The sequence below is a fragment of the Volvox carteri genome (genome assembly GCF_000143455.1).
Source record: "Volvox carteri f. nagariensis unplaced genomic scaffold VOLCAscaffold_37, whole genome shotgun sequence".
Taxonomy (NCBI): Eukaryota; Viridiplantae; Chlorophyta; class Chlorophyceae; order Chlamydomonadales; family Volvocaceae; genus Volvox; species Volvox carteri.
This window is the reverse complement of record NW_003307580.1, coordinates 263925-278724: the sequence shown is the minus strand read 5'-3', so window position 1 is coordinate 278724 and position 14800 is coordinate 263925. Positions and strand designations below refer to the sequence as shown.

Here is a 14800-nt window from a genome sequence, read left to right as displayed (position 1 = left end):
AGCCCACTGTAACAATCACACACACAGGTAACAATTACAATATTTCATTCGTTAGTCGCCGCTGTGCAAGGGTTACTTCCGGGCGCAATTTTTAACTGGTGATAGGGGGCCCCGCAAATGCCGACATATCTTCTTCCGGCGGGTCCAACCGACAAAGGATAAACATTTATGCTTAATGCAGAACTGAAGTGCAGGTAGCAGACCAAGCCTGAATTTAGCACCTTTACGACATTTAGTTATGCACAGTTCTGCGCTCGTCATAACGTTTGCTTATAAGCATTATAATAACCTAATCAATTAGCGTAGCTCTGTGAGAATCCTAAATGCACTGCAGATGAATGCGATGTCACCGTATCCAGCCCACACGTCCTCATAGCACAGTACGATGTTCGCTCCATCTTATTCATTAGCACGGCCAAAATCGCGGGAGTGGTACACCCTTGACAACAAAAAGTTTGGGGAAGAGTAAATAACTGTATACCTACGCGGGAGGGAATCCAATGAAAGGCTAGAAAAAAAACGGGGAGTTGCGGGAATTGAACCCACGACCTCTCGCACCCTAAGCGAGAATCATACCACTAGACCAAACTCCCATGATAAAATAGGAAAAACTATAGGTAACAGTTTAATCCAAAGACCTTGCGCGTAACCCGCTGGGCCCCTTAGCGGCCCCCTGGGTGATCCCGCCCTTAGACCAGCATGGTGCCAACCATGAATCCAAACTGGGATAAATTTACCCGCAGCCATCACCGCATACCTGCCGTGACTACATACCTACCGGAAAAGCCCTGGCCACCTGCCTGCAGGTCTTGTTGTCTCACTTGTTGTCTCACGTCTGCATCTGCATTTGGCGCATACAAGCCTGGATGACCGTATTTTACCACCCACTTGCATTTAGAAGCATCACTTCCAACGCCGAAAGCATGCCGCACTACATCCAGTCAAAACACATAGAAGCCGCCGCAAAATAACCCTGTCCATTACACCTGATCAGTCAACTTTAAGTGGGATGAACGTTCACGGCAAGGTGTGTTGCTGTCGAACTTCGACTGCACAAGCCATGTATTTGCCCTTGCCTTGGTTGACACTTGAGGCGCCGCACTACAGAAAGCAGTGCGTCATGTCTGGACAGACACACCATATGCCTAGCCAGGCCTGAAGTGCAACAAATTGTACAGGCTTCTCTGCGCTGGCTTCTTTGACAAGTGGGCTTGCTGAAAGCTCTGAAAGGACTTGGGAGATCATGAGCGCATAGAGTGCAAATCCCAGTTGGGTCCTGGACCGCCCAACCATCGATCCTGCTTAGTTCCATTAAAGCAAAACAGCGTATGTGGTTTGGATGTCGATATCCCTACAGCGCAGAGGCCAAGGCAACACACCCACAAGCGCAAGCTAGCCACAGGCGCCAGGCTGCGCGCACATGGCCCTTCAAGGCGGGCAGCAATGACATGATCACCAGCAGATATTCTTGCGATGCCATCTTTTTTTCCACCACAACCAGCCCGTGGCCAGCATTCAAAAAGCAAGCTCAGGCGTGGCTGTCAAGGCCATCAAAATTTACAGAATCCAGCGTGTTGGAACCAGGGCCAGCACCTAGGGCCCCCTACAGTTGCCATCCCAGGATAGACCTGAACATAGCCTTTGAGCACTACCCACGCCCCTTGTACTGACGGGTGCGACAGGAGTGCTGCGATGGAAGCGCTTGACAACAAGATAGCGTGTGTAGTAGAGGCTGGCTTCGACTACCATAGCAATTAGCTTCCTGATTGAAACTGCGAAGCAGCCACCCTCAGAATCCCATCATCACGTATGTGGACCACCAGTTCGTCGGCCTCAATCACCACCACCATGTCGTGGCCGAGTGATGTGCTGTCGGCCTGCACCGTAGGAGACTGACTGTGAATACATGCAAAGGCTACACAAGGCCGGGGCCCGCCTTCGCCAGCCGTCACGTGGCATCTCACCGCAATCACGGTACGGGCCGAGACAGCGGGAACTCCCGCGGGGACCTGCCCTTGGTGGACCCCATGAGCGGCTTCACACGCACACATGTATCCCTCCCACACACACATACACATGCATATACACACGCACGCAGACATGCATGGATCGTCGATCACGGCCCCCTCGCACCCATCCTTAGCACCCTGCCCAGCACCACCATGAACCTCCTCCGGCCGCCCTCGCGATGAACCGCAATACACACACACACACACACAGACGTAGTAGCACCCTCAGAGGAATCCAACTGATGTCCTCTCTCCACCCCTCCCCCATCCCGCCTACAGACTTCGTCTCCGTCTCTGAAGCCGGGTGGCAACAGCCAGCGGATAATCGCACCATCGCCGACACACCCTTTGCCGCCGCCAGCACATCACCACAAACCTAGTCGTCACACCGTAATGCCCTCGTCGTTGACCTGTCACGACCGCCTTCCCCAAACCACTGACATCGCTAGAAGGGGACCCCGGTCGGGCCCCACTCCCACTACGACTATATGTTGGGGTTTCTAACATACATGTGCTTGAGAACAATTGGCCTATAGATACATACATACATACATACATACGTACGCACATACGAAGGTTTTTCGACGTAGGTGGTGATGCTCCTCAAAGGAATCCGCCAAAACACACCACAGCAAGTCCAGAGGTATTGTTCCAACAGAGCCTCACAACCCTAGGAGTATGGGCCACCCCAATACACCCTCACCATATTACAGTAGCCGCCGCGGCCACCCGCCCGGCCCTGCGCCACACACCGCAGCCTGCCAGTTGCTGCAGCTGCTGCTGCTGCGGGACCCCGTGTGGGTGTAAGTATGTATGTGCGTTTGCGTGCGGGGGAATGGAAAAAAGGGCGCTCTTGTTGTTGCTGTTATTGCAGCTGTTGCTGCTAGCATAGGCGGCATTGGTTCCCCCACCCCATCCATCCATCCATCCGTGTGGGGGAATCTGGTCTAAACAAACTTGGCTCCCTCCGTGTCGAGCTTGACCACCTGAACGGCAGGTGGGGGGAGGGGTTGCGGGCCGGGGCCCCCGTGGTGGGATGAAGACAGACGATAGGAGGGGGGAGTTGCGTTTCCCCCCTGGAGTAAACCAAACACAGCGCACTGGCAGAAGCGAAACAGAATATGGCGTGGGAAGGTGGGGGCGGGGGGAAAGACGAACCACGAACGAGTGAAGTGGGGGAGGGAAGCGCTGCCGTGTGAGAAGCAGCCGGAGAGAAGCGCAGGAGCTCCACCACCCACACAGAATGGACCAACTGGCCGACCCCCCTTTCCTTCCTGGGCCTGCCTCCTTGCATCCAGCGCCTCACACACACACACACACCCTCGCACCTGCGACGTGTTCACCTCCAGCTTCCCCGCCGAGCGGAAGGCCTCGCACATGGCCGCAGCCACCCGCTCCCCGACCGCCGGGTCGTCCACAATGGCCACCGCGGTGGGCCCCGCGCCGCTGATGGTGCAGCCGTAAGCACCTGGGCGCGAGTGGGGTATGGAGGGGGAGGAGGTAGGGGGAGGGAAAACACCGGTGGCGGGTGTGGCGGGTGGGGTGAACCCGGGGCCGGTGCTTGCGGGTCCGAGGGGACTCCGAGTGGGCGGGAGGTCGCGGTGGTGGCGGTGGCTGCTGCTCCCTCGCTCGCCACCTACCACCTGCTCATATGCGTGTGGAGGGAGTTAAGTCGACGAACCACGGTGTGTGTGTAGGGGGGCCCGCCGCCGTGCACTCACCCCTGCCGTGGAGCGAAATGTCAAAGACTGATGTCGGAAACCGCCTCCGCCTTTGTGGCCGTACAGGTAAAACCCTAATGTTTTCCCTGATGTCCCCCCGACCGCGCGCGAGCTGCTGATATGGAAACGAACGAGACACACACACACACACACACACACACACACGCAACCGATACACACCCAGCCTGACAGCCACTCAGACAGCCAGCCGAGAGCCAGCCACCCACCTGCCGCCCTGGCCGCCTCCTTCACCGCCAACATGCCGGGAATGAGCGGACCCCGCACCGGCTCAATGATGACGTCACGATCCAGGGACTCCCCAATCAGCCGTACATCGCCACGTAGGATACCCGCAACCTGCAAAGCACACTCAGCCAGCAGTTAACAAGACGGCACACTTCGCCAATAAAACCGACGCAGGTTAAGTCGTACAGGCCTTTGTGCCCCCCCTAAATGCTAGAGGCGGTACCAACCCAAACTCGAACACATGCAAACACAGAACCCCCGTAGGTTTGCATACATGCATACATACATACATACATACATACATACATACATATATGCCTGTTTACGTCCCCGCCCCCTCAGTCGCCCCCTCACCAGCGCCCCCCCCTGGCAGCAGTTGTTGATCATGGACTTCATGGGCACCTCGCGGGGCAGCACCGCCCGCATCTCCGCAGTGGGCGCCTCGAACCGCGGGTTCACCAACACGAAGTGGAGCTCCTCCGCGGCGGTGAAGGGCAGCTGAAGCAGCTCTACGGGCTCACCGGGCTTGCAAGACCTGGCCAGGGGGGCAGCAAGGGAAAGGAAGCGGGGTAGGGGGTCAGAGCGGGCGGGCAAGCTAGGGGTGGGGTGGGGTGGGGCGGGGCGGGTAGTGGGTAGCCACGGCGGCGAAGGAGCCCAGGAAGGTGGTGGGGTGGGCACTGCGAGGGGGAGAGAGAGAGAGCTCCCGGCTACAGCGGGCTGAGGCGGAGGAGGGTGAGACGAGCCACTGTCGGTGCAAGGGAAGCGAAGCCGTGTCGTACTCCGGGGCTGGGAGCCTCTCAAGGAAAGGGGTAACTGGAAGCCCATCACAGCTCCCCCGGGGCCCCCCTTACCCCAACCCCCCTACCCCTTTACCTGATGAGCACGAACCCCCCCAGCAGCGAGGGCCCCACGTTATCCGCATGGTAGCCACTCACAGCCGCCTCGCTGGCTAGGCCCGCCAAGATCAGCTTGTCCTGATGTGCGTATGTATGTATGTGCGTGAGTGTTTCGTGAGAAAGGAGGTGGCAAGAGTATCACAATGATCGAGAAAAAAATCCGCACATAGGGAAGTGTTGCAAGGGAAACGTTACCGACGCCGCAGCCTGTGTGTGCGTGTTTTAAGGAGAAGGGATAGTGCGGGAAACATGTGGCTGAAATTCACTTGGCACCTGACCAGGGACATGGCCCGCGGGAGCACGGGAGCCCCTCCCCCCTCCCCCATCACCTTAGCCAGCGGGGCTCCAAAGAGGCCGTTCACGGCCCAGGCAGCCGCTGCGGCGCTGGCGGCGCTGGAGCCCATTCCGCTGCCCAGAGGTAGACCCTGGCGAGGGGTAAGGGGGCGGGGGAGGTAAAGGGGAGGGGGAGTGTGTGCAGAAATGAAAAATCGTCAACCACCGATCCGATACGATCTGGGTTGCGGGGTGTCCGTGGAAAGGTATGAACGTCGGGCACGGGGAGCTGAAACCCTGCCGTACACGAAGAGAAGGAGATGAAGATGCAAGGTTCCGTTCAATTGATACAAGTTGAGAAGCGCACTCCGGGGGACCAGGAACCGGGGGGGAAGGCGGGGGGCGGCTTTTCCGCTGTGGAGAGTTACATGCACTTCCACCAGAGGGTCACAGCCCTCTGCACAGATCCATTGAAAGAAGGGGTCACCGATGCCATCAAGCTACAACCCGTACATGATTGCCGCAGTAGCGTATCAAACCTAATCCCCCTCCCTCCCTCCCCTTTCCCCCGGCCCCTCCCCCCGTTCCTAGGGTTACCTTGTGTAGTGTGAGGCTGACTCCGCACGACACCGCGCCACCCAGGAGCTTGAGGGTCTCCGAGGCCGCCACCCCGATGCAGTTCTTGGCGGGGTCGAGGGACAGCCGGCCACCGTCACCCTAAGTGCGGGGGTCAGGGGGGGTCGGGGGGGGGGGCGTGTTTTAATGAGAGCCCAAGGAGGGGTCAGGAGATTCGGGGGGCCCAGGGATATGCATATGGGCGATTCGCCTGTCCCCTCACCCTTTTCGCTTTCATACACTTCCCCACTTTTAACTTTAAAACCCCTCGCCCATCACACACTTCCCCTCCTTTCCCCCAGATTTAAGATGGGACTGGATGCGCCCGTGGCGTTACGATTACGTGATGTAGCCGCATACATAACGGCGCTGCCGCACAAACAAGAAGACTGTGCAAGCAAAGCAGAGATGTATTGGACGACACGGCAATCATGTCCGGGTTGTACCTTGATGGCTTCAATGACCACTTCTCCCGCCCGGCCCGGCAGCGCTTTCACGACAACCGTGTCGCCACCCCCCTGGACAGTATTATGACGGCAGCAGGGGATCACGGCAGCCAGGGAAGGGGGAGAGTCCGTGGAACCGGGACTCGCTTGTGGAATGAGGGAGTCGGGGACGGATCCACGTTTTCACAATTAACAAAGCTTTGCAGAAACGGACCAAGCGCCAGGGGCATGGACTTTCCACCCTTCAAGATCCCAGCGCCGTACTTTGAGTGCAATCAGAAAGCCCCTGATAGCACGTAGCGAGTATCCCTTCGCCCTAGCTTTACCTGTACGGCACAGCCCATCCAGTCAAAGCCAGGACCGAGGTTCGCGACAGTTGCAGGGGCGAATGCCGAACACTCGTTTTGGACAGGATCCAGGTAAACCTTGCCACCGGCTGCAACGTTCAATCGCGTGCATCGAGCTGGTCGGCGCACAGCCGCAGGCCGGCAAGATGTCTTTGCCGTGCCTACAATTTCCCGATGCTGACGAAGTGTTTGATGCATTGCCATGTTTGCCGGGCGTTGGAAACCCGAGGTGAATAATGTCCCCAGCAATCGCTCTTATTCGCAGACTATGATCAATTAAGTATTCGCGGATGTATCAACCAAAGACATGCTTTTAAATTAGCGACCGTAATGTTAACAGCTACAAATCGGGCTCTCGGTGTTTTACTTTTGTTGTACGAGGTGACGGCTAACGCAGGACATGTAGTTCGAGAGCCTAGTTTTTGTTCCAAATGCTGTACGCATGAAATTTATCATATTAGTAAGTATAAGGCACTTTGTAGCCGGAATTTAGCCGCCGAACCGCCGCCGGCCAGCCTTTAAACTGAGAGCCCGCCATAGAAGAATTTGTTTAAATGCAAGCATGACCTTGTAAGAGAAATTTTGCCCACCCAAGGGAACTGTATCCCAGGCGTGCGGTCAGGTTTTGTACTAGAAATGGTTCCCGACGTGGCCGAGCATGCCCGTTTCTTCGATCACCTTGTCGAATTAGTTCCAGCTAAGTTCTATTACGACGACGAATCCGCACGGATAAACCCGCGCCACTTGGCCAAGGCGGCACGGGAGGCGCTGAAGGCGGATGCAAAGTCTAAGGCAAAGATTGCCAAGCGCGAGAAACTTGATCCTGATAAGGCGGCTACGACTTTAGAATTACAGCGGCGGAAAGCCCAGGCGTCCAAGGACCACGTATTGGCTAACGGAGCCGGCGGCGACGTGGCAACCCCTTCCGGTCGCCTAGACGCAGTCGCCGGGGCTACGGGGCAACCTTCCGGTGGGCAGTCTTCGGGCCCACCCGCGGCGAGGGGCCTCAACTTGCAGCTATCGGGTGGGACACTGAGCCGCCAGGAGCTGCTCGAGCGACTGCACAAGAAAGTGGAGGTAGGGACGCAATGGGCGGCTGGCAGCAGGCGTCTGCGGCTGCCGTCCACCTCCTGGGGACGGACATCAGCAGCAACGGCAGCAGTAGTCAGGCAGGCAGCCATGCACAGTCACCCTGTCTCTCATCCCTCGCGGCAACCACCGTTGTGACCGTCCTTTCTTCCACGTCCCCTAATCATCCCAGGATGGGGGCCCCCTGACACCCTGGGGGGGTAATTCACCCCGATGTGCTGTCTAGTTCTGTTTACCCGCCCATCCCCCCTTCCTTTATTAGCAACTGTTTCCTTCCTTTACTTCAGACTGCAGCTGTCAATACTACCTACTATGGGCATTGGCAATTCATCGCTCGTCTCCCGCACATATTTTCCCCTTTTTCCCTTATTCGCCACTGCCAGGAAGCCCGGCAGCGGCGCAAAGCGTCCGAAGAGACGGCCGCCAAGGCTAAGGAATGGAAGCAAAACGCTCTGAGGGACAACGCGGCGGCCAAGCAGCAGCAGGCCAAGCAGCAGCTGGCTGGCTCCAAGCGCAAAAGCGGAGTCGGGGAGGGGCCCGTGGGCGGCGACACGGCCGCCGGAGCCAAGTCACCCGGCCACCTGGGTCAGGCTCAGGGCAAGAGTCAGGGCCAGTCTGCGAAGAAGGCACGGCGGGAGGACCAGGCGGGGGGCAGCAGCGGCGAGGACCCGGTGGACTTCAAGTTTCCTCGGATAGAGCTCGAGGACGGTGGGTCGGGTGTGTGTGTGTGTGTTCAACTATTGCGCGCCGCGCCGTGCCGTGTTTTGCTACCCCTAGTCTCACAGCATTTTCTGTCTTTTAACGTGGCCGCACGGCTGGATGCATAGCGGGGTGAGATGGCTGGCCTCGGGTTCGGTTGGCAGCAGGTTATCTGCACGGTAACGGAGAGTCACCTGGGGGGGGGAGACGAACCACGAACGCGTGAAGCTGCTGCCAAGGAAAGAGTGTACAAGAAGTAGAACTGACCAAAAGGCGTCCTTGAAGGCGGCGACCTCGGGATGATGTAGTGATGAAGATGTCGGAAAAACTACCTACCTAGCCGCCAAGACTAAAATAAACTCGGAGGAAAAGCAGTAAAGCCAAGCCGTGGAGAAGTATTCCCGCGGGGGGTTGGAAGTCAGGGGGCGCGGGGCGGGGGCTGAAGGACGCTGCTGGCACCGGCCGGGTTCACGTACCTGCAGGTATGGAGGGAGGAACACAGATGTACGGCGTGAAAGGGGGCCAGCCCGGCACGCAAGGCCGGCCCGGTGCTGGGGGTGACATGCTGCTGCCTCTGATTGAAGAACGATGTCGACCGGTAGTGAATTCATGTCATGGGACTCTTTCCCCCCCTTACAACGTCAGACACACAATATCAATATATGTAGAGACAAACAGAGAGTGAGAGTGATTATATGTACAGATGTTGCCGCGGCATGGCAGTGGAGCTCTGAGTTGGTACACCTGCCGCCACCACCACCACCGTGGCCGCCGGCTGACCCCGGGGTATCGCCCCACGCGTCCGCGGCGCCTTGCCCCAGATGCCATCCTACCCCCTACACCACCCCCCACCCGTATTCGTGTGTATCAAACTCAGGCCGATCGTTGCGTTAATGCTGGTCGGTATGGAAGAAGTGTGCGGACAGTGGGAACAGATATTGAACAATGTGCTAGTGCATGGGCATGGGCAAGTGGATGTGCACGAGTGCATGTGCACGGGCAAAGCGACCCACGGTTGTCACCGTTTCGGGTTTTGTTCCGTCCCGCCTCCGGTCCCCGTGTCGGTCTCTCAGGTGGGCGCCACGGCAAGCCTCCTGGGGCCCGGAAGCTCTCCAAGCAGGCGCTGTTGAAGCAGGTGGAAGCCAAGAAGGCCGAGCTGGAGGCGCTGGGCGGCACAGAGGAGGGCAAGGTGGGGAGGGGCGCGGCGCCCCGGAGTGCTCGGGGGAAAGAGAGATTCTTTTTGCTGAAGCCCAAAAAGAAACAGAAGTCACCTGGGGTGGGGATGGATATGGAGGCGGGTGAACAGCGGGCAAGTCGCTGTGTGCTGCTAAGTCCTGGGTCAGACCTCCCGCCCTCCACCAATCCTTGCGGTGCTTGGAGTGCAGGCCAAGGTGCAGCAATCAGCCTGGAAAGCGGCGCTCGCGCGCGCTGGGGGTGAGAAGGTTCTCGACGACCCCAAGTTGCTGCGGCGCTCCCTCAAGCGGGAGAGCAAGCGGAAGGAGAAGCATAGCAAGGCCTGGCAGGTGCGTATGTGTGTGTGCGGCTGTGTTGCTATGGCTGAAGACATGTTTGTGTGCGTCTTATGTGCTGCTGGTGCCCACCCCTGTTTTTTCCCTGTCCGATTCCACCGTGGCTGCTTCTTAGGGCGCCGCCTGGCTCTTTGTATCGCTTGTATGGCTCGCTGACCCCGGACTGAACTTGAAGCCCCCTCTGTGCTCTCGGCCCCCGTTGCCCCTATCGCTGCAGGAGAGGGTAGCGTCCCAGCAGGACGCCCAGGCGGCCCGTCAGGCCAAGCGCAAGGAAAACCTTGCGGCACGCCGGCAGACCAAGGTGGACAACAAGAAGGCCAAGCGCGAGAAAAAGCTGCTGCGACCGGGTTTCGAGGGCCGCAAGGAGGGCTTCATCACGCCCGGCGGAAGCCAAGGCGGCAAGTAGAACACCTTGACATTGAAACAAGGATGTCCAGGTGTTCGGTCCCTCAGAAACTCGACAGGAACTTGTGATGGCCAGGGGACGTAGAGCCAAGGCGGAGAGCCCAGGATGACCCGAGAGTTTGGATTCTAAGAGCTGCTTCACGGGGAGCGTACGACGTAGAAAGGGTTTGGATGCGGATTTCCACAATCGGCTGTCAACCTGGAGCAGACTGAATGGGGCAAGATTGGCGGCAATTCAAGTAGGAGTCGGTAGCCATTTGAAGCCATGATTGAAGGGACCGAAAATGATCATTTCGTAGGGGAGGTGACATTTGCGAAGGGCCAGGAAATGCCGCAGCCGCTGTCAATTTTGCTTCGGGACGAAACGGGTGGCTTGATTAGCGGCTGGTCTGGGCCGCTGTGCATGTCCTCGCCTCTTCCTCCACATGCAGCAGGTCACCCGAGCCACAGGAGCGGCATCAGCAGCATCAGCGGGTAAAGAGCTTGCGGACCGTTGTTTGGTGTGCAACGCCGCAAAGCAGCGAACATGACGGGACTGGCTCAAGGGACACGTGGCATTCTCTGACATTCTCGTTGTGATATTGTGGTGATGACAGGGGGGTTGTGGCATGAGAGGAGGGAGGAGAAGGGGCGAGTCTCTTACTCCTATCGTCTCATATTCAGCGACAGAAGGACCTCACTCGGTCATATAAGCTGACGCAAAGGCAAATCTGTGTTTCGTTTGTTACTCCGCCGGGGGATATGCCACGTGTGAGGACTGCGACAGAACGCGACACGTCTCACATGGTGTCGATTGCCACACAAAATTGGATGATAAGGAAAGATCGAGAAACACTGTATGCTTCAAATGTATGTGTGACTGGACTTTGGGGATTTAAAGGGCAAACGGTAAAGGGGACGCGATTCGAATGCTGAGCCTTACGGAGGAAATGATTTGTGGCGGGTCACCGTTAAGATAAGCCGCAGTGCTCTGAAGGTGTTCTGCAGTTCCGGACACGCGGCTTTTGTTCAACACGGCCTGCCTACGGACCTGGAGTCATCTATCAGCAGCAGAAGCAACAGGTCCCCTATGGGCGCAACCCCTGCGTCTGTAGTGGCGTACCTAGGGGGGTGGGGCTTTTGCTGTAATACACACATCATAGACGTGCCGCGTTGGCAATGTGATCTGCACGGCGGGGTACAGGCCTGCTTCCCGTTACACGTCAGCACAGGCCTGCTCATGGACCTCGATAACGATCCTGGTTTACCTGGGCACCATCCCCGCTGATTGGGCCTGCAATGGGATATCTGAGGTTAGCCGGCGGCAAGCGCCTTGGCGTTACAAACCAGCCATTCCACACAACATCTAGGGGGATTCCAAGTACCACTCTGACACCATCACCCCCAGTTGAATAGAGCAGTGTGCCATGTATCGGATGGATCGCGTCCCTGTGGCTTTTGGATGATGCCACGTAGGCGTTACAGATCCGGAGCGGGGCAATAACCACCTCCAGATGATACCCCCATCAGTGTTTTTTCGTTAGGGCGTGTAGGTCCCTTTTTATTCCTTCTCAAGTAACAGATTTTCAGAAGTTTTGTGTGATTTATTACTTAGGGCTTTAGGGTTAGTGAGGCGCTTGGGGGCCCGGAGCTCCCACCAGGACGGGCCCGCACAAGTTACAAGTCCACTCGCAAACCTAGAGCCACATGCAGATGGTGCAGTTCTAAGTGCCCTTCGTTCTCGCCAACATGCCATCCTCGTGCGCATAGCCACGTGTTTGCATGCTTTGCCAGACCTGCCCAGTCACGGGTCATGCATGTAAAACACGCGCATCCTGAACCCAACACGCACCTCCACAGCCAAGCTTTCCCTGGGTCTGGGAGACAAGGCAAGCAGTGCTCTGGCGCTTCACGCTCAAACGGGGCGGGAGGATGACGTTAGTTCCCCCCCCTCCGTAAAATGAGCGACCGTCACTGTCGTCGTGCTGAAAGGGCCATAGCTTACGCTTACATTTATAACGTGCGCCATGGACGACAGGGTACAACGGGGTGAATGGTGTTCACCGTTGGCAGCTAAACCATCGCCGATATGTCAACGACGTTAGCACTACTGTTTAAAACACCCTTATAAATAGCAGGGGAGTAGTTCCGTATAGTGTATCTTGCTGCGTTGCTGGTTGTTTGAGGTTGCATTCCTTGGCTTGTGCGCACTTTGCTGTGTTTGGACCAGTCATATACGCGGTGGCTCACGGGCGTGACCTTGTTAAGACCGTCCATGGCCCCTCATTGCTTGTCTATGACATGAGATACTATGTTTCCTTAAGGCTGCTCGTCATTTTTGGATGAAGTAAATGTACGACTCGGCCTCGATCCTATCCTTTTTACCAAGCCAAAATCCCGATCTGGAATATATTACTTAAATGAACTGTCCCTCCGGCCTTTCACTTCCTCTGCGCATAAACCTCAGGCGGGCCCCTCCTGCCCCCTTTTCCCCTGCTCTACCCTGATCCCAAACCACCACTCTTTTCACCGCACCACATCACGGGGCAAACCCACACGGCGCGACAGATCCTTCATAGGGCCCTTCTCACAACTGCGAACAAAGCTGGGCGCAGAACACGCTCGTCTTCCCCATGGACACACGGACACATGGACAGTCTACACGGTGGTGCAGAGCTCCCAGGGCCGAATAGGAATGTAGCCTAGGAAGTGCCCGCAGCTGGCGCCTCACCCTCCGAGCCTGCCCCTGTCGCCGCGCGGCTTGTGCTGTCCATCAGCCACTGCAAGTACGACGGGTTGCCGCCCAGAATGGGTAATCCAATCACCTCGGTCTTATGATCCCAGCAACTAGCTTGTACGACAGCCGTTAGCTCTGTCAGCAGCTCCTCCCGGGTCTTGATAATCAGCAACATCTCCTCCTCCTGCTCCACCTGCCCCAGTGGATTAGTTCACAGTTTCAGTTAATTTCAGTTAGTTTAGTAACTACTGGCCACTCAATAACGCAATACTCCGAGGAATGGGAACATTGTCACCTAGGGGAAGTAACGGTGGAGGTGACTCTGGGCTTACACGTGTGTCGCTTTGGAAGCCAGGACAGCTTCAAACCCCCCACCCCTAACTCTTCCCTCCTCCTCAGCCTCCTCAGCCTCCACATTCCACGCGGGGGCCCTCCCTCCCTCCACAAAACACGTTCGGGAGTTCCGTTGAGCTGCCCCCATGCACCCACCATCGTCCACAACTGCCCTCGCTGGGGGCTGTCACACTCTCCCAAAGCAGGGTCACCGCACTCACATTTCCCTTACACATGTATATGGTGGTCACTCCGGGTAGTATGTTGACACAGGCCGCCAGCTTGGCGGCCACCAGCTTCTCAGCCAGTGGCTCAGCCACCTGATGTGGGAAAGCGGGCGGTGAGAATCATGTCGTGATGACAATGGTGATGATGATAATGGTGGTGATGATGGTGGCGATGATAATGATGGTGATGATAATAATGGTGATAATAATGGTGATAATAATGGTGATGATGATGACAATGGTGATGATGGTGAGGACGATGCAAGTGCCGTAGGAGGCAACTACCAACATCTGAAGCACCAACTGCCCCCGGGGGCGGAAGAAAGGGGAGTCCGTCAGGGGATGAAGGACGCGAACGGGCTGCTGCCATGTCGCGAACCGAAGAGGCAAGAAGGCCGGGCATTCGCAGCTCGGAACACGTTGAGCCGTTCGATGCGGGTCACGTGCCATGAGGCTGGTCTAGGGAGAATGGTCACTCTGCCGCATGGAAGGTAGGTAGGTAGGTAGGTAGGTGGATGGGTGGGTAGGTAGGTAGGTAGGTATGTATGTATGTAGGTAGGCAGGCAGGTAGGTAGGTAGGTAGGTAGGTAGATATGCACGGAGTCCTGACCACCCATACGCGCCCACGCGCTGTTATCTGGCATCAAGAGTTACCGAACCGCCGTACCTGAATGTGGGGTACGGTCACGTACACCACGATAGCGCCTGACGGAGACGCCGCCGCTGCGGGTACACTCGTTGACATCGCGGCAGCAGCAGCAACAGCAGCACCAGCAGCACCGGGGCCTCCGCTACGTGGCACTGGGCCTGAAGTCGCAAGCAAACACGGCAGCAGCAGCAGCAGTAACATAGCAACGGCAGTCGAAGCATGAATAGTGTACACAGCGGTAGCGATGAGCAGCAGTATTATCAGCAGTGTATAAACCTAAGCGAAAGAAACGACCTCCTGCTAATCCCCATTGCAGTCTCGCAGCGGTTCGGGTTCGAGCGGCGAACTGGTGGCGGAACTGGCGGCGGCAGCTGGTCAGAACAGGCGGGGGTCGCAGGGCGCCAGTAGGGGGGGGAGGAGGAGACCTCAGACGGAAGGGAGCGCATCCAAAAGGGCCGCATCATCACCAACACCACAGCAGCAGCAGTAGCAGCCGGAGGGGACCCCGGGTGCTATGACAACAGTGTGCAGCAGTTTCTGGTGCCTCGCCGCCAAAGGTGCCCTCCTCGATGAGCAGCAGCTGACATCGAGTTGTCTTTT

General features: G+C 57.3%; 3 protein-coding genes across 3 annotated transcripts in view; 1 reads left to right on the top strand and 2 right to left on the bottom strand.

Annotated features, from left to right (window-relative positions):
• Window positions 1-2956: 2956 nt before the first annotated feature.
• Window positions 2957-6757, bottom strand: VOLCADRAFT_94379 (uncharacterized protein; the record flags this gene model as incomplete). The annotated part of the gene is made up of 9 exons (XM_002953546.1): window positions 2957-2995; window positions 3338-3477; window positions 3958-4087; window positions 4331-4511; window positions 4850-4950; window positions 5202-5297; window positions 5743-5862; window positions 6207-6278; window positions 6533-6757. 9 exons carry the CDS (start codon window positions 6755-6757, stop codon window positions 2957-2959), a joined length of 1104 nt encoding a protein of 367 aa, XP_002953592.1.
• Window positions 6758-6993: 236 nt separating this feature from the next.
• On the top strand, window positions 6994-10343 carry VOLCADRAFT_121188 (uncharacterized protein). The gene is made up of 5 exons (XM_002953629.1): window positions 6994-7630; window positions 8026-8350; window positions 9415-9530; window positions 9727-9864; window positions 10088-10343. Exons 1-5 carry the CDS (start codon window positions 7190-7192, stop codon window positions 10274-10276), a joined length of 1209 nt encoding a protein of 402 aa, XP_002953675.1. The 5' UTR covers window positions 6994-7189; the 3' UTR covers window positions 10277-10343.
• Window positions 10344-12656: 2313 nt separating this feature from the next.
• The window catches only part of cutA (copper-binding protein CutA), a 3608-nt gene continuing 1464 nt past the window's right edge, over window positions 12657-14800 (bottom strand). The window contains exons 2-4 of the mRNA XM_002953545.1: window positions 14219-14358; window positions 13546-13644; window positions 12657-13184 (exon numbers count right to left, since the gene is read on the bottom strand). Of these exons, the coding sequence (XP_002953591.1) occupies window positions 12957-13184; window positions 13546-13644; window positions 14219-14296 (405 nt within the window). The 5' untranslated portion in view covers window positions 14297-14358 and the 3' untranslated portion in view covers window positions 12657-12956. The remainder of the gene's footprint in view (window positions 13185-13545; window positions 13645-14218; window positions 14359-14800) is intronic.

Bases quoted from the DNA above. Each gene is read 5' to 3' on its own strand.
- VOLCADRAFT_121188 (XM_002953629.1), top strand. From the start codon at position 7,190: ATGGTTCCCGACGTGGCCGAGCATGCCCGTTTCTTCGATCACCTTGTC. The intron at 9,531-9,726 runs GTGGGGAGGGGC...CTTGGAGTGCAG, and splicing joins GCGGCACAGAGGAGGGCAAG to GCCAAGGTGCAGCAATCAGC. The intron at 9,865-10,087 runs GTGCGTATGTGT...CTATCGCTGCAG, and splicing joins AGCATAGCAAGGCCTGGCAG to GAGAGGGTAGCGTCCCAGCA.